This window comes from Hyperolius riggenbachi, chromosome 2 (genome assembly GCF_040937935.1).
Source record: "Hyperolius riggenbachi isolate aHypRig1 chromosome 2, aHypRig1.pri, whole genome shotgun sequence".
NCBI classification, from domain to species: Eukaryota; Metazoa; Chordata; class Amphibia; order Anura; family Hyperoliidae; genus Hyperolius; species Hyperolius riggenbachi.
Window position 1 is genome coordinate 575,560,688 of NC_090647.1, and position 18,723 is coordinate 575,579,410.

Here is an 18,723-nt window from a genome sequence, read left to right on the forward strand (position 1 = left end):
GTAACTTCCAGCGTATAGCACCATTCTACCCAATGCCAGAGCAGGGTGGGGGAAATACTAACACAACAGTACCCCTCCCACATATCAGCTTTATCCTGCTGCCTGGCATATCTCCTCTGCTTCACAGCCTTATTATGTAACCTCCAGCATATAGCACCATTCTACCCAATGCCAGAGCAGGGTGGGGGAAATACTAACACAACAGTAACCATCCCACATATCAGCTTTATCCTGCCGCCTGGCATATCTCCTCTGCTTCACAGCCTTATTATGTTACCTCCAGCGTATAGCACCATTCTACCCAATGCCAGAGCAGGGTGGGGGAAATACTAACACAACAGTAACCATCCCACATATCAGCTTTATCCTGCTGCCTGGCATATCTCCTCTGCTTCACAGCCTTATTATGTTACCTCCAGCGTATAGCACCATTCTACCCAATGCCAGAGCAGGGTGGGGGAAATACTAACACAACAGTAACCATCCCACATATCAGCTTTATCCTGCTGCCTGGCATATCTCCTCTGCTTCACAGCCTTATTATGTAACCTCCAGCGTATAGCACCATTCTACCCAATGCCAGAGCAGGGTGGGGGAAATACTAACACAACAGTAACCATCCCACATATCAGCTTTATCCTGCTGCCTGGCATATCTCCTCTGCTTCACAGCCTTATTATGTAACCTCCAGCGTATAGCACCATTCTACCCAATGCCAGAGCAGGGTGGGGAAAATACTAACACAACAGTAACCATCCCACATATCAGCTTTATCCTGCCGCCTGGCATATCTCCTCTGCTTCACAGCCTTATTATGTTACCTCCAGCGTATAGCACCATTCTACCCAATGCCAGAGCAGGGTGGGGGAAATACTAACACAACAGTACCCATCCCACATATCAGCTTTATCCTGCTGCCTGGCATATCTCCTCTGCTTCACAGCCTTATTATGTTACCTCCAGCGTATAGCACCATTCTACCCAATGCCAGAGCAGGGTGGGGGAAATACTAACACAACAGAACCCATCCCACATATCAGCTTTATCCTGCCTTCTAGGGCTTCTCACCAGTGTGGGATCTTTCATGTTGAACAAGATCCCCTTTAGACCGAAAATTTTTCCCACACTCAGCACATGAATAGGGTTTCTCACCAGTATGAGATCTCTCATGTATGACAAGTTGTGATATCCTTACAAAACATTTCCCACACTCAGAACATGAATAGGGCTTCTTACCAGTGTGAATTCTCTCATGTTGGACAAGATCCCTTTTAGACCGAAAACATTTCCCACACTCAGCACATGAATAGGGTTTCTCACCAGTATGAGATCTCTCATGTATGACAAGTTGTGATATCCTTACAAAACATTTCCCACACTCAGAACATGAATAGGGCTTCTTACCAGTGTGAATTCTCTCATGTTGGACAAGATCCCTTTTAGACCGAAAACATTTCCCACACTCAGCACATGAATAGGGCTTTTCACCAGTGTGAGATCTCTCATGTATGATAAGTTGTGATTTATGAGCATAACATTTCCCACACTCTGCACATGAATAGGGCTTCTCACCAGTGTGAGATCTCTCATGTCTGATAAGAAGTGATTGCTGACTAAAACATTTCCCACACTCAGCACATGAATAGGGCTTCTCACCAGTGTGAGATCTCTCATGTTGGACAAGCTCCCCTTTAGACCTAAAACATTTCCCACACTCAGCACATGAATAGGGCTTCTCACCAGTATGAGATCTCTCATGTGTGACAAGATGTGATTTCCTTACAAAACATTTCCCACACTCAGCACATGAATAGGGCTTCTCACCCGTGTGAGATCTCTCATGTAGGCCAAGCTCCCCTTTAGACTGAAAACCTTTCCCACACTCAGCACATGAATAGGGCTTCTCCCCAGTGTGAGATCTCTCATGTCTGACAAGCTGTGATTTCTGCACAAAACATTTCCCACACTCAGAACATGAATAGGGCTTCTCACCAGTGTGAGATCTCTCATGTATGACAAGCTCCCCTTTACACCAAAAACATTTTCCACACTCAGCACATGAATAGGGTTTCTCCCCAGTGTGAGATCTTTCATGTCTGGCAAGATGTGATTTCTGCACAAAACATTTCCCACACTCAGCACATGGATATGGCTTCTCCCCAGTGTGAAATCTCTCATGTATGACAAGCTCCCCTTTAGACCGAAAACATTTCCCACACTCAGCACATGAATAGGGCTTCTCTCCAGTGTGAAATCTCTCATGTATGACAAGCTGTGATTTCTGCACAACACGTTTCCCACACTCTGCACATGAATAGGGCTTCTCACCAGTGTGAGTTCTCTCATGTGTGACAAGCTGTGATTTATATACAAAACATTTCCCACATATGGAACAGGAATGAGACCGTCCAGCAGGGGGAGAGCTGTGCTGGGTATGAGGCCCCTCAGGGTTAGACAGGTGAGGGGAGTCTGGGGGAATATTTGGGGTAACCAGGATATCTGCAGGAGACTCTTGTCCAGTGACATCATCATCCGTTGTACAGTCTGTGGATACAGAGAGACGAGTCTCTGAGAGGTTCCTGATGCCGGGACTCCGCGCTGCAAATAGAGAAACATCATCACTTCCTGTTAGAGAATTCTGAGGGGAGGAGCAATTATCATTAGGGAGGGTCAGTGAGCTGCTGAGAATTCCAAGTTCATGCAAAGTTTATGCAGATGAGAAATGGACAAGGTGCAGCAGCTGCATAACTTTGCATATAATTAGCATACAATTTGCACCATCTCAGAGATATTGGCAGGTGACTTACCACCACTAGTTATCAGCCTGACATAGAACTGCAGAAGGTTGTGCTCATTACAGGCAGCCAGTCACATGACAATAACCTTGCCTTGCATGAGAAGGTTATGTAGTTAGGAATTCAGCCAATGAAAGGCAGATCTCCTCAGATCCCTCTCACAAAAGATGGAGACCCATTCACACGATGGTGATTGGCGGGCAATTTTTAAAGCGCTAGCGCAATTGTAACTATACGGTAGTGATCTCACTGCCGCGATTGGCGCAGATCACGGGCTTTCCACGATTAGCGGCAATCGCAACTTATTGTATGCAACATTTTGCCGCGATTTTTGAGCGATCGCAGTACAGTGCTTAAGAAAGCCAGTGATTTCTACCCCACTAATCGCGGTAAAATCGCCCTGCATATTGAAGTGTGAGTGGCACTTAGGCCAAAAGATCTGAATATGGAAATAGATCTAAGCTGCTTCATTGATAAAGGCTGAAGGGGAGTGGAGATAGTTATTCTCTGGCCCATTGGAGGGGCTCCTGAGATTGGGGTCCTGTAGATTGGGGCATGTGTATGGGATTGTATCCGGGAGCAGAGGGGCGGAGGTGAGTATAACCCCCTAATCCATATGGAACTAACATATACCCCATTTCTCTGGGAGGACATTTATTACATTTTATATACTACTAGCTGATGACCCAGCGTTGCCCGGGAATGCATTTAGCTGCTGTTGCTCCTCCCATGTTTTCTAACCCTAACGCACAAACACTGAATGACCAAGTTTGTGAGCTTTGGGGTCCTTGGCATCAATAATTTGTATTATCCCAGTGAAATGAAACAAATCTGATTGGCTGTTTGTGGCTCCGCCCCTTTGCTGAATTTGAACCCCAGTGATCCAATGACCAACTGTACCAGGTTTGAGGCTTCTGCCATTAACAGTGCAAGAATGGCAGCAATGTAAATATTCCCCTTGAATATCGACAGATGAATTTTGAAAGGCTTTCTTAGGCTCCACCCACTTTTCTGAATATTAATCCCAGTCACCCAAGTTCGAGAGCCCTGCCATTAACAGTGAAGAAGGGCTGCAGTTTACATTTTCCCTGTGAAATTTGTTTTTGACTCCACCCACTTTTTGTAACCTTGACATACAGTCACTCAGTGACCAAGTTTGTGAGCTTTCAGGTTCCTGGCATCAAAATTGTGTAAATGGAAGCAGTTTATCCAGAAAATAAATCTGTTTGGCTGTTTGTGGCTCCGCCCCTTTAGTGAATTAAAACCCGTCACCCAATGACTAACTGTAGCAAGTATGAAGCCTCTGCCATAAACAGTGTAAGAATGGCAGCAGTTTAAATATTCCCCTTAAAAATCAATAGATGAATTTTGATTGGCTGTTGTAGGCTCCACCCACTTTTGTGAATATTAATCCCAGTCACTCAGTGACTGACTGTGCCAAGTTTGAAGCCTCTGCCATTGACTGTGTAAGAATGGCTGCAGTTTACAGTTTCCATTTAAAATGAATGGCTGAAATTTGATTGGCTGTTTTATGCTCCGCCCACTTTTTCTGAATTTGTAACCTCGGTCACCAAGTGACCAACTGTGCCAAGTGTGGGGACTCTGGCTTGATTACTGTGAGAATAGAAGCCTTTTAAATTTTTTCCATTGACATGAATGGGTGAAATCTGATTGGCTGTTTGTAGCTCCGCCCACGTGTGCAGGGGGGGGGGGGCAATACCTCCAGAACATATCATCCCAGGTAGTAAGGGATCTGTATACCAAGTTTTGTTCAAATCAGTCAAGGCGTTTGAGTGATCGCGGCACATACACACATACACACACGCATACATACACACATACATACACACACACATACATACACACACACATACATACACACATCCGATTTTATATATATAGATTTTTGATTGCTATTTTATGTCCACTTCATGTGCAATGAGAATACTGTTATTCTGTCCATCCATATGTTTTCCTCTTGTTATTGGAATCTTTTGCTACACATGACTGTTTAGGCATGAAAGGAAAGGCAGGCTGGAGTCTAGAGCAATATGATATGGATAATCTGTGCTCCCTAATTGCTGCAATATATGGAATTGTGAGAGCGCTGATTGAGGCCCCTTTTACATCTAATTTCAGCGGAGTGATGCCCCCGTCACATCACACTGCAATGCCAAAAATACACAAAAATGACCCTGCAGCAGAGTGCGCCGACAGCAGGTCATATGCTTAGCCCCGCCCCCCGGTCTGTGACGTACCCCCCCCCCCGCTCCATAATGTCCTCGCTCCTCCGCTGTGTGACGTACTGCCCCCCCCCCCCCCGCTCCATGATGTCCTCGCTCCCCCGCTGTGTGACGTACTGCCCCCCCCCCCCCGCTCCATGATGTCCTCTCTCCTCCGCTGTGTGACGTACTGCCCCCCCCCCCGCTCCATGATGTCCTCGCTCCCCCGCTGTGTGACGTACTGCCCCCCCCCCCAGCTCCATGATGTCCTCGCTCCCCCGCTGTGTGACGTACTGCCCCCCCCCCCGCTCCATGATGTCCTCTCTCCTCCGCTGTGTGACGTACTGCCCCCCCCCCCCCGCTCCATGATGTCCTCGCTCCCCCGCTGTGTGACGTACTGCCCCCCCCCCCGCTCCATGATGTCCTCGCTCCCCCGCTGTGTGACGTACTGCCCCCCCCCCCGCTCCATGATGTCCTCGCTCCCCCGCTGTGTGACGTACTGCCCCCCCCCCCATGATGTCCTCGCTCCCCCGCTGTGTGACGTACTGCCCCCCCCCCCGCTCCATGATGTCCTCGCTCCCCCGCTGTGTGACGTACTGCCCCCCCCCCCCGCTCCATGATGTCCTCGCTCCCCCGCTGTGTGACGTACTGCCCCCCCCCCCCCGCTCCATGATGTCCTCGCTCCTCCGCTGTGTGACGTACTGCCCCCCCCCCCCCCGCTCCATGATGTCCTCGCTCCTCCGCTGTGTGACGTACTGCCCCCCCCCCCCCGCTCCATGATGTCCTCGCTCCCCCGCTGTGTGACGTACTGCCCCCCCCCCCCGCTCCATGATGTCCTCGCTCCCCCGCTGTGTGACGTACTGCCCCCCCCCCCGCTCCATGATGTCCTCGCTCCTCCGCTGTGTGACGTACCCCCCCCCCCGCTCCATGATGTCCTCGCTCCCCTGCTGTGTGACGTACTGCCCCCCCCCCGCTCCATGATATCCTCGCTCCCCCGCTGTGTGACGTACTGCCCCCCCCCCCCCCGCTCCATGATGTCCTCGCTCCCCTGCTGTGTGACGTACATCCCCCACCACTCTGACAAACTCCCCCCACCCTTGTGACATACTCCCCGCCTCCCGCTCCATGATGTGCCCCTCCTGTGAAGTACTCCCTGCCCTCCACCCCGTGACATACTCCCTGCTCTCTGATGTAGAGGGTGGGCCATTTATATGGATACACCTTAATAAAATGGGAATGGTTGGTGATAATAACTTCCTGTTGGTGGCACATTAGTATATGTGAGGGGGGAAACTTTTCAAGATGGGTGGTGACCATGGCGGCCATTTTGAAGTCGGCAATTTTGAATCCAACTTTTGTTTTTTCAATAGGAAGAGGGTCATGTGACACATCAGACTTATTGGGAATTTCACAAGAAAAACAACGGTGTGCTTGGTTTTAATGTAACTTTATTCTTTCATGAGTTATTTACAAGTTTCTGACCACTTATAAAACGTGTTCAATGTGCTGCCCATTGTGTTGGATTGTCAATGCAACCCTCTTCTCCCACTATTCACACACTGATAGCAACACCGCAGGAGAAATGCCAGCACAGGCTTCCAGTATCCGTACCCTCTCCTCCCACTCTTCACACACTGATAGCAACACCGCAGGATAAATGCTAGCACAGGCTTCCAGTATCCGTACCCTCTTCTCCCACTCCTCACACACTGATAGCAACACCGCAGGAGAAATGCCAGCACAGGTTTCCAGTATCCGTACCCTCTTCTCCCACTCCTCACACACTGATAGCAACACCGCAGGAGAAATGCCAGCACAGGCTTCCAGTATCTGTACCCTCTTCTCCCACTCTTCTCACACTGAGAGCAACACCGCAGGAGAAATGCCAGCACAGGCTTCCAGTATCCGTACCCTCTTCTCCCACTCTTCACACACTGATAGTAACACCGCAGGAGAAATGCTAGCACAGGCTTCCAGTATCCGTACCCTCTTCTCCCACTCCTCACACACTGATAGCAACACTGCCGGAGAAATGCTAGCACAGGCTTCCAGTATCCGTACCCTCTTCTCCCACTCTTCACACACTGATAGCAACACCGCAGGAGAAATGCTAGCACAGGCTTCCAGTATCTGTACCCTCTTCTCCCAGTCTTCACACACTGATAGCAACACCGCAGTAGAAATGCCAGCACAGGCTTCCAGTATCCGTACCCTCTTCTCCCAGTCTTCACACACTGATAGCAACACCGCAGGAGAAATGCCAGCACAGGCTTCCAGTATCCGTACCCTCTTCTCCCACTCCTCACACACTGATAGCAACACCACAGGAGAAATGCTAGCACAGGCTTCCAGTATCCGTACCCTCTTCTCCAACTCCTCACACACTGATAGTAACACCGCAGGAGAAATGCTAGCACAGGCTTCCAGTATCTGTACCCTCTCCTCCCACTCTTCACACACTGATAGCAACACCGCAGAAGAAATGCTAGCACAGGCTTCCAGTATCCGTACCCTCTTCTCCCACTCTTCACACACTGATAGCAACACCGCAGGAGAAATGCTAGCACAGGCTTCCAGTATCCATACCCTCTTCTCCCACTCTTCACACACTGATAGCAACACCGCAGGAGAAATGCTAGCACAGGCTTCCAGTATCCGTACCCTCTCCTCCCACTCTTCACACACTGATAGCAACACAGCAGGAGAAATGCCAGCACAGGCTTCCAGTATCTGTACCCTCTCCTCCCACTCTTCACACACTGATAGCAACACCGCAGGAGAAATGCTAGCACAGGCTTCCAGTATCCGTACCCTCTTCTCCCACTCTTCACACACTGATAGCAACACCGCAGGAGAAATGCTAGCACAGGCTTCCAGTATCCGTACCCTCTTCTCCCACTCTTCACACACTGATAGCAACACCGCAGGAGAAATGCTAGCACAGGCTTCCAGTATCCGTACCCTCTCCTCCCACTCTTCACACACTGATAGCAACACCGCAGGAGAAATGCCAGCACAGGCTTCCAGTATTCGTACCCTCTTCTCCCACTCCTCACACACTGATAGCAACACCGCAGGAGAAATGCTAGCACAGACTTCCAGTATCCGTACCCTCTCCTCCCACTCTTCACACACTGATAGCAACACCGCAGGAGAAATGCCAGCACAGGCTTCCAGTATCCGTACCCTCTTCTCCCACTCTTCACACACTGATAGCAACACCGCAGGAGAAATGCTAGCACAGGCTTCCAGTATCCGTACCCTCTCCTCCCACTCTTCACACACTGATAGCAACACCGCAGGAGAAATGCCAGCACAGGCTTCCAGTATCTGTACCCTCTTCTCCCACTCCTCACACACTGATAGCAACACCGCAGGAGAAATGCCAGCACAGGCTTCCAGTATCTGTACCCTCTTCTCCCACTCTTCACACACTGATAGCAACACCGCAGGAGAAATGCTAGCACAGGCTTCCAGTATCTGTACCCTCTTCTCCCACTCTTCTCACACTGATAGCAACACCGCAGGAGAAATGCCAGCACAGGCTTCCAGTATCCGTACCCTCTTCTCCCACTCTTCACACACTGATAGCAACACCGCAGGAGAAATGCCAGCACAGGCTTCCAGTATCCGTACCCTCTCCTCCCACTCCTCACACACTGATAGCAACACCGCAGGAGAAATGCCAGCACAGGCTTCCAGCATCCGTACCCTCTCCTCCCACTCTTCACACACTGATAGCAACACCGCAGGAGAAATGCCAGCACAGGCTTCCAGTATCTGTACCCTCTCCTCCCACTCTTCACACACTGATAGCAACACCGCAGGAGAAATGCTAGCACAGGCTTCCAGTATCCGTACCCTCTTCTCCCACTCCTCACACACTGATAGCAACACCGCAGGAGAAATGCCAGCACAGGCTTCCAGTATCCGTACCCTCTTCTCCCACTCTTCACACACTGATAGCAACACCGCAGGAGAAATGCTAGCACAGGCTTCCAGTATCCGTACCCTCTCCTCCCATTTTTCACACACTGATAGCAACACCGCAGGAGAAATGCCAGCACAGGCTTCCAGTATCCATACCCTCTTCTCCCACTCTTCACGCACTGATAGCAACACCGCAGGAGAAATGCCAGCACAGGCTTCCAGTATCCGTACCCTCTTCTCCCACTCTTCACACACTGATAGCAACACCGCAGGAGAAATGCCAGCACAGGCTTCCAGTATCCGTACCCTCTTCTCCCACTCCTCACACACTGATAGCAACATGGGAGGAGAAATGCTAGCACAGGCTTCCAGTATCCGTAGCCTCTTCTCCCACTCTTCACACACTGATAGCAACACCGCAGGAGAAATGCTAGCACAGGCTTCCAGTATACGTACCCTCTTCTCCCACTCTTCACACACTGATAGCAACACCGCAGGAGAAATGCCAGCACAGGCTTCCAGTATCCGTACCCTCTTCTCCCACTCCTCACACACTGATAGCAACATGGGAGGAGAAATGCTAGCACAGGCTTCCAGTATCCGTAGCCTCTTCTCCCACTCTTCCCACACTGATAGCAACACCGCAGGAGAAATGCTAGCACAGGCTTCCAGTATCCGTACCCTCTTCTCCCAGTCTTCACACACTGATAGCAACACCGCAGGAGGAATGCCAGCACAGGCTTCCAGTATCCGTAGTGTCAGGTGCTGGACATCTCGTATCTTCACAGCATAGACAACTGCCTTCAGATGACCCCAAAGATAAAAGTCTAAGGGGGTCAGATCGGGAGACCTTGGGGGCAATTCAACTGGCCCACGACGACCAATCCACTTTCCAGGAAACTGTTAATCTAGGAATGCTCGGGCCTGACACCCATAATGTAGTGGTGCACCATCTTGCTGGAAAAACTCAAGGAACGTGCCAGCTTCAGTGCATAAAGAGGGAAACACATCATCATGTAGCAATTTCACATATCCAGTGGCCTTGAGGTTTCCATTGATGAAGAATGGCCCCACTATCTTTGTACCCCATATACTACACCATACCATCAATTTTTTTGTTCCAGCAGTCTTGCAGGGATTTATTCAATGTGGGTTAGTGTCAGACCAATAGCGGTGGTTTTGTTTGTTAACTTTTTTTGTTAACTTTGTTTTCCTCATCACTGAACTAAATCTTCTGCATAAACTGAAGGCCATGTTCCAAGTTTTGTTTTGCCTATTCTGCAAATTCAGTGCGTCGATCAGGGTCATCCTGGTTGAGATGCTGCAGTAGCTGGAGTTTGTAAGGGTGCCATTTGTGAGTAGCTAATATCCACTGAAGAGAATGTTCGATTTAATGTCACTCTCCAGTGACATGCGGCGAGTGCTACGCTGTGGGCTCTTGCTGAATGAAGCTAGGACAGCCACTGATGTTTCTTCATTAGTGACAGATTTCATGCATCCACATTTTGGCAAATCCAACACTGAACCAGTTTCAGGAAACTTAGCAAGCAGTTTGCTAACTGTAGCATGGGAGATGGGTGGTCTCGTAGGGTGTCTTGCATTGTAATCTGCTGCAATGCCTCGGTTACTGCATTCACCAGACATCAACACAATTTCTATACGCTCCTCACGTGTTAATCTCGGCGACATGAAGAAACTTGTAAAACTTGTAAATAAACTTGTAAATAACTCATGACTGAATAAAGGTACATTAATAACTCATGACTGAATAAAGGTACATTAATAACTCATGACTGAATAAAGGTACATTAATAACTCATGACTGAATAAAGGTACATTAATAACTCATGACTGAATAAAGGTACATTAATAACTCATGACTGAATAAAGGTACGTTAAAACCAAGAAAAGCGTTGTTTTTCTTGTGAAATTCCCAATAAGTTTTATGTGTCACATGACCCTCTTCCTATTGAAAAAAAAAAGTTGGATTCAAAATGGCCGACTTCAAAATGGCCGCCATGGTCACCACCCATCTTGAAAAGTTTCCCCCTCACATATACTAATGTGCCACAAACAGGAAGTTAATATCACCAACCATTCCCATTTTATTAAGGTTTATCCATATAAATGGCCCACCCTGTTCCCTCCCCTCCCCCTCTGTGACGAACCCCCCCTTCCCGCTCTCTGACGTCCTCCCCTCCCCCCCACCTCAGTGACATACTCCCCCCTTTCTGCTCTCTGACGTCCTCCCCTCCCCCCCACCTCAGTGACATACTCCCCACTTCCCGCTCTCTGACGTCCTCCCCCCCCACCTCCGTGACATACTCCCCCCTTCCTGCTCTGACGTCCTCCCCTCCACCTCTGTAACATAGTCCCCCCTTCCCGCTCTGATGTCCTCCCCTCCCCCCCACCTCAGTGACATACTCCCCGCTCTGTGACTCTGTGAAGTACTCCTCTCCCCCGCTCTGAGGCCCCTCCCCTGTGACATACTCCCCGCCCACCCACCCTTGTGACATACTGGCCATGTCACATACTCCCCGCTCTGTGACTCTGTGATGCCCCTCCCTCCCATCTGTGACGTCCTCCTTGCTGGACATGCAGTATGTCACTGGGTGTAGCTGGGTTTCCCGTCGTCCGCAGCTGCGCGCCACTAACATTTTAGATTTACACGATCACAGGCTCGGTATTCGGATCCCATGATTGATAACGATCACAGGTCTGAATTCAGGTGCACCCATGATTGCACTCTAATTCCGGCCGTGATCACGGGTTAACCTGTGATCACGAATCCGGATGATGTGCGGTATCCAGGGGATGACGTCATTGGGCCAATCAGAAGGCCCCCAGCCGAGGCCCTAGCAACCAATCAGAGGAGGGGACCCTGGCCCTCCCTCCTCTATATAAAGCGGCGGCCATCTTGAGGATCTCGTCCTTGCTTGTGACTCTGTGGTACTGAGAGCATCTCCAGTGCTGCTGTTCGTCTGAGCAAGTGCTTTTCTTGCGTTTAACACAGCGTTTTTGCATATTTACACATTCTCAACACATTTATTGTACTGATTAATAGTGATTTGAGTGTTATAGTTCAGTTAGCTAGTGTACTGTATATACTGTATACTGTGCTAGGCTAGTGTTAGGTCTATGTGCAGGCTATGGCCTGCTAGCCTAGGTAGCCTTAGCCTACTAGCCTGCAGGTAGGTTAAGGATTAATAGTTAGTTGTGCAGTTAGTTCATTTGTACTGTTAGTTGATTTAGTGTTAGACTAGCAGCTGCAGTACTAGTTACTTAGCAGGCAGGCCAGCATCTGTGTGATTATATCTGACTGCTGCATCTGCCTGTATTGATTGTGAGACAGACAGTCTTTTATTGTCACTGTCTGTCACTCTAGTTAGTTATGGACTACTGTTAGTTGTATACTTAGTACAGTACTCCAGCCAGGCAGCCTCTGTGTGTTCTGACTGCTGCCTGTATTTTGTGAGTGTGACAGACAGTCTTAGTGCCACTGACTGTCACTGTTTTCTCAGTTAAGTGTTGTGCTTGTAGTTTATTTACTGGCTCTGGCAGTGAAGTGAACTACCTGTTATCATGCATGCCTTGTGACTGAGTGACTTGTTAGTCTACTAGTAGAAAAAAAAAAACAATTTTTTGTCACCAACCCACCCCACTTTATTAAAGTTTACACTCAATTCCCGTCCTATATATATATATATATATATATATATATATATATATATATATATATATATATATATATATATATATATATTTATATTTTTTTTTTGTTTTTCTTATTGTATTTGTATATTGTTGTACAATGACTGGCAGAGGTAGAGGCACCACCAGGAGAGGCGGCACCATTGCTGCCACCACTGCCGGCAGCTCTGTGACTGGTCCGCCGCCAGCCACCGGCCGCAGTTGTGGAGGAGGGAGCAGAGGTGCAGCAGCACAGTGTTGCGCCCATCTTTGAGATGGGTCGTCGTCGCCGGCCCATTGAGAAGAGTCAGGCACAGGCTGTCGTGGAAATGATGGCGGAGCAGCAGGCCACCGGTTCCAGCCAGACCTCCAGCGAGACCAGTGCCGCCACCAGCAGCAGCCGCCCGCCACCACCGCTTGAGGTCACATCAACCCCATGATGATGTGCAGGACCGTCCCTATGTGCCACAGTTGGATGATGGCAGCTCGGAGGAGGAGGCGGCTCTGGCACAGACGCGCAGCAGCATGGCAACCAGGGGCAGGGCCAGCAGAGGGCGTGGAAGGCAGGAGCCACAGCCTGCTGCTTCAGCCGCTACCACCACCCGCACCAGTCAACCTCCTGCCACAGGGAGAAAAGCTCAGCCCTCAAGCCGGAGGGGGCAGTTCACATCCCCAATCTGGCATTATTTCCATGTGTGTGACACGGATGAGAGCCGTGCAATTTGCAACAGTTGCAGGGCCAGCCTGAGCAGAGGTCGTGATCCGGCCAAGATGGGTACCTCGAGCCTGCAGACCCACTTGCAGACCAGGCATTTTCATGACTTCCAGGAGATTCAGAGGGTGAAGGACAGTGGCACGGGCAGTGGTCAGAGCAGGAGACCCATTGCACAGCCTTCAACAGCAGCTTCCCGCCCTGCTGCTCATCCAGCATCAGCAGCAGGAGCGCAGAAACGCACTGCCCCCCCCCCGCGCACTCTGTCACTCCTGTCGCTGGTTAGTGCAGCCAGTCCTCAGTGGCCTCCTCTGCTCCCTCCACAGTTGCCTCCTCATCCTCCGGTGTGTAACGATTGTGGAATTCCCTCCGTGATCAGCGCACAAAACGTGCGCTGACACTGCGGAAATCCTCCACGATCGTATAATTTGCGGGAACCCAGCAAAAGGTGCAATGCACCTGTAGAGGGAAATTCCTGTCGGCAGGTGGAGCTGTGGAGTGCAGAGGAACAGCTCCTCTGCCCTACCACACACGCCAGACAGGAATTGTACGAAGGGAAGAAACGCAATTGCAAGAGGCGATTGAGAATGAGCACAGAGACAGATTGTATGTGTGTGCACCAATCCAGTCGCCAACCCGCGACAATGCACACACAACAGCAGATATGAAGTAGGAACGTGATCGCGAGAGGTGCGATCGCCAGACGTGACACAAGGCTACAGCAAGGCAGAGCACGAGAGTAGCAAAGGCACAGCAAATCATACAATGAGGAGATACGGAAAATAACAAACGCTAGCTAAACGCGAACACCGCACTCATTCGCAACAGTGCACGCGTTTATGCGCGGTCTCCACGTGATAAGCACAATAGAGACAAGCACACCTAACTAACCACCGACAGACAAACATGAAACAGAGGACGCGAGCGCTTGCTTAACGGTTACCTCACCGAGCCTCCAGCAAGCGTTTGTAGCAGACAAGACAGACACACGAAAACAGGAACAAGCGAGAGATAGGATCCACAGCGCTAGCGAAAAGAGGCCAGTGCGATCCAGGGAGACAGAGAGATGGAGATCAGACGGATCCACAGCACTAGCGAAAGTGGCCAGTGCAATCCAGGAAGACAGAACAGAAGGATCCACAGCGCTAGCGCAAGATGCTAGTGCGATCCAGGGAGACAGAGAGATGGGGATCAGACGGATCCACAGCACTAGCGAAAGTGGCCAGTGCGATCCAGGAAGACAGAACAGAAGGGGCTAGCAGTAACAACCGCTGTTCCGGTTAGCACCAAGACACACAGAACGATTTCCTGTCGACCACCGCTGGGACAGGACAATCGCAACAGACAAACAAAACTGCACTAGGGAAACCTGCCTAGAGCAGTTCCAGGAATTACTCTAAGCTATTCTTCAAACAAAGAGCAAGGCTGACACTCCTCCAGGAGTGTTTCACAGGAAGACTCCTTATGACCAGCCAAGGACTCTGGGAAACATAGCTCTTTATATTGCCAGTCATCAAAGGAGCAGAGAGGGGATTTGCATAACGAGTTTATCCAAATTCTTCAGCAGCAAGCTGCAATACTGACAAAAGGTCTCTCTTCCAGAGACCTGCAGAATGCAGACCTGAACAGTGGTCAAAAGGCTGCGGATTCTCACACGGTGCAGGCAAACGCTGCCAGACCCTGCTCAGCAAGTCCTTTCCTGGTGTAGCCACGGCTCTGCCTCCCGGCCTCAGGCGCATCCATGCGCTGAACGGGTTGCTTGCCCGGGCTATGTGCTCCCAGCTCCTGCCATACTCCTTTGTGCAGGAGGGGAGTGACATGAGAACGCTGCTGCAGTATGGGATCCCGGAGTGGTGAATCCCCAGCCGCCACTACTTCTCCCGCACAGCGATCCCAGCACTGCACCAGTTTGTGTTGGCGAACGTGGCCCGTTTGCTCGATCACACCATGAGCGAGCGGGTCCATGTCACCATGGACTCCTGGAGCAGCCGTTTCGGGATAGACCGCTACCTGTCCTTCACGGCTCACTGGGTCAGCCTGGTGGAAGTGGGTGAGGAAGGAGCAGCAGCAGGTCCATCATCGGCACAGCAGCAGCCCAGTGGGTGGTGCCACCCCGTGGGGTCAGAGGAGATGAAGCTCCTCTGATCCAGGTCTCTCCTCCGGCACACCTGCTGCCAAGCGTTCCTGCCTCAGCATCAGCGTGAAGGCCCGCCACAGCCAAGCACTGCTGGAGCTGGTCAGCCTGGGGAAGACAAAGTTGACAGCAGCCAACGTTCTTCTCAACCTCAGGGAGCAGGAGAAGAGGTGGCTGACCCCCAAAGGCCTCAGAGTCAGATTGGTGGTGTCCAACAATGCGGCCAACCTGCTGTATGCCATCACCAGGGGACACTTGACCCACGTCCCCTGCTTAGCCTACGTCCTGAACCTGGTGGTGCAGCTGTTCCTGCACACCTACTAGGGGATGGACAATCTGTTGGAAGCGGCTAGAAAAATTGTGCGCCATTCCCGCCGCTCCGCCGGTGCCTAAGCAAACCTGGCCGACCTGCAGCAGCGCGAGGGCCTGCCACTACACCGGCTTGTCATCGATGTACCAACTCACTGGAAATCCACCCTGACGATGTTGGAGCGGCTGGTTTAGCAGAGGAGGGCTGTCAGCCGACACATTGTTTATGCCAATGTTTCTGGCACCACCAGCCTCCAGGCCCTCACCAACGCACAGTGGGGGCAGATGCAGCAGGTGTGCTTGGTGTTGGCTCCCTTTCTGCAGGGAACCAACATGGTGAGCCGAGAATGGGCAACCCTCTGCCAGTGAGTGCCCATGGTTCGTCTGCTGGACAGAGCCCTGTTTGATCTGATGGAATAGGGAGAGGAGGCCCTGACCCAGCTGGATAAGTAGACGGCTGCGCAGTCCACCTCTGAGGAGAACTTTGAGTTGCTGGAGGAGGAGGAGGAGGAGGTCCCTGACGTTGCTGATGAGGGGGAACAGCAGAGCGCAGCTGCAGTGGTGCGAGGGTGACAGGATGAGGTTTAGGGGCCAGAGGACAGCATTGCCGACAACCCTGATGTCTTTGCTGTGTCCAATCTGTTCCCCATGGCAGCACACATGCTGTGGTGCCTGCGCAGGGACCCCAGGGTGAAGCAGATGCGTGCTCGGGAGGAAATCTGGATCAGCATGATCCTGGTCCCATGGCTGAATGGGAAGGTAGGTCAGTTCCTGCCTGCTGGAGACCCTGAGCAGCAAACAAGGGAGTTGCAGACTACACGGGGTCCTTCAGCGGGCTTGACACCGAGGCCCCTGTGGACCCCGTGGAGTACTGGGTCAAGCGCTTGGAGTTCTGGAGGGAGCTGGCGCAGTATGCCCTGGAAGTCCTGGCTTGCCCCTTTTCCAGTGTGCTGTCTGATGGGTGCTTCAGTGCGGCCGGTGTCGTGGTCACAGAGAAGCACTCTCGTCTGTCCCCAGAGTCTGTGGACAGACTCACCTTCCTAAAGATGAACCAGGCCTGGACTGAAGGCACGTTCCCGTCCCCTGTTGTCGGCGAGAGGGGGACATGAGGCGGCTGGGAATGTTTTTTTTGCACACCAACCTTCAGTCTCCTGCTATTTTTGGCCTGTGTTTTTTTTAGGTGCTGTGGTACCACCGCTAGGTGTCATGGCCTATGCTGCCTGCTGCCATGTATGTTACCCCTCCTGCTGTTGCATTTAACTTCCTGCTGTCTGTGTTCCCACCGCCAGTTTCCACTCTATTATGCACTGCTGCCACTAGCTTTTACACCATCAAAATAGCTACTACTGTAATTGTGTAAAAAAAAAAAAAAAAATTGTAAGGTGTCTGGGATGCAAACTGTGCTGTCCAAGTTGAGGGGAGAACCCAACTGTGGCTGTACAACCACTTCCTGGAACATCACGGTTGTTTATTTTTGTATGTGCTGTGGTATCACTGCTAGGTGCCATGGCCTATTATTGCCTGCTGCCACTCGTCACTCCTCCTCCTGCTGCTGCATTTAACCTCCTGCTGTCTGTGCTCCCACCGCCAGGTTCCACAGAATTATGTGCTGCTGCCATGCGCCACTAGCTATTATGCCACTACAATAGCTATATATTTTGTTGTTAAAAAAAAAAAAAAATTAGACGTGTCCGGGTTGAAAACTGTGCTGTCACAATTGTGTATTGGACACAATGTGGGCTTCACGACCGCTGTCTGGAACCTCCTGCTGTTTTCTTGGTGTTATATTTACAGCATGGTACCACCGCTAGGTGCCATGGCCTATTATTGCCTACTGCCACATGTTACTCCTCCTCCTCCTGCTGCTTTCACCTCCTGTTGTCTGTGCTTCCACTGCCAGGGTCCAAAGAATTGTTCGCTGCTGCCATGCGCCACTAGCTATCACGCCACTACAATAGCTATTTTTTGTTGTAGAAAAAAATAATTTCTGAGGTGTCTGGGTTGAAAACTGTGCTGTCCCAGTTGTGTATTGGACACAATGTGGGCTTCAGGACTGCAGTCTGGAACCTCCCGCTACTTAATTTCAACCAGGGTTCCACCGCTAGGTGCCATGGCCTATTATATTGTATGCTGCCACAGGTTACTCCTCCTCCTGCTGCCACTGCTTTAACCTCCTGCTATCTGTGCTCCCAACGCCAGGGTCCACAGAATAAGGTGCAGCTGCCATGCGCCGCTAGCTATTACGCCACAAATTTAGCTATGCTGTTGCAGGAAAAAAAAAAAAAACATTCGAAAGGAAAAAAAATTTGGTTGGGTACAATCGGAAGAACAATAATAAGAAAATGAAGAAGAAAATGGAGAAGAAGAAGATAAAGAAGAAGAAGGAGGGGGAGGGAGAGGAGGAGGAAGCCAGTAACACTAACTCCCCCCTACTGTGACCAATCTGTGCATAGTAATGTACAGTGACCATTATCAGCTTATTACAGGCCGGTAACACTAACTCCCACTACTGTGACCAATCTGTGCATAGTAATGTACAGTGACCATTATCAGCTTATTACAGGCCGGTAACACTAACTCCCACTACTGTGACCAATCTGTGTACAGTAATGTACAGTGACCATTATCAGCTTATTACAGGCCAGTAACACTAACTCCCCCCTACTGTGACCAATCTGTGGGCAGTAATGTACAGTGACCATTATCAGCTTATTACAGGCCGGTAACACTAACTACCCCCTACTGTGACCAATCTGTGTACAGTAATGTACAGTGACCATTATCAGCTTATTACAGGCCGGTAACACTAACTCCCACTACTGTGACCAATCTGTGTACAGTAATGTACAGTGACCATTATCAGCTTATTACAGGCCGGTAACACTAACTCCCACTACTGTGACCAATCTGTGTACAGTAATGTACAGTGAC

General features: G+C 50.4%; 1 protein-coding gene across 1 annotated transcript; it reads right to left on the reverse strand.

Moving 5' to 3' along the window:
* Positions 1-1,054: 1,054 nt before the first annotated feature.
* LOC137545329 (zinc finger protein 135-like) lies at positions 1,055-16,169 on the reverse strand. The gene is made up of 5 exons (XM_068266439.1): positions 16,059-16,169; positions 2,136-2,272; positions 1,952-2,096; positions 1,784-1,900; positions 1,055-1,753 (listed from the first exon to the last, which is right to left on the reverse strand). Exons 1-5 carry the CDS (start codon positions 16,167-16,169, stop codon positions 1,055-1,057), a joined length of 1,209 nt encoding a protein of 402 aa, XP_068122540.1.
* Between the last annotated feature and the right edge of the window lie 2,554 nt (positions 16,170-18,723).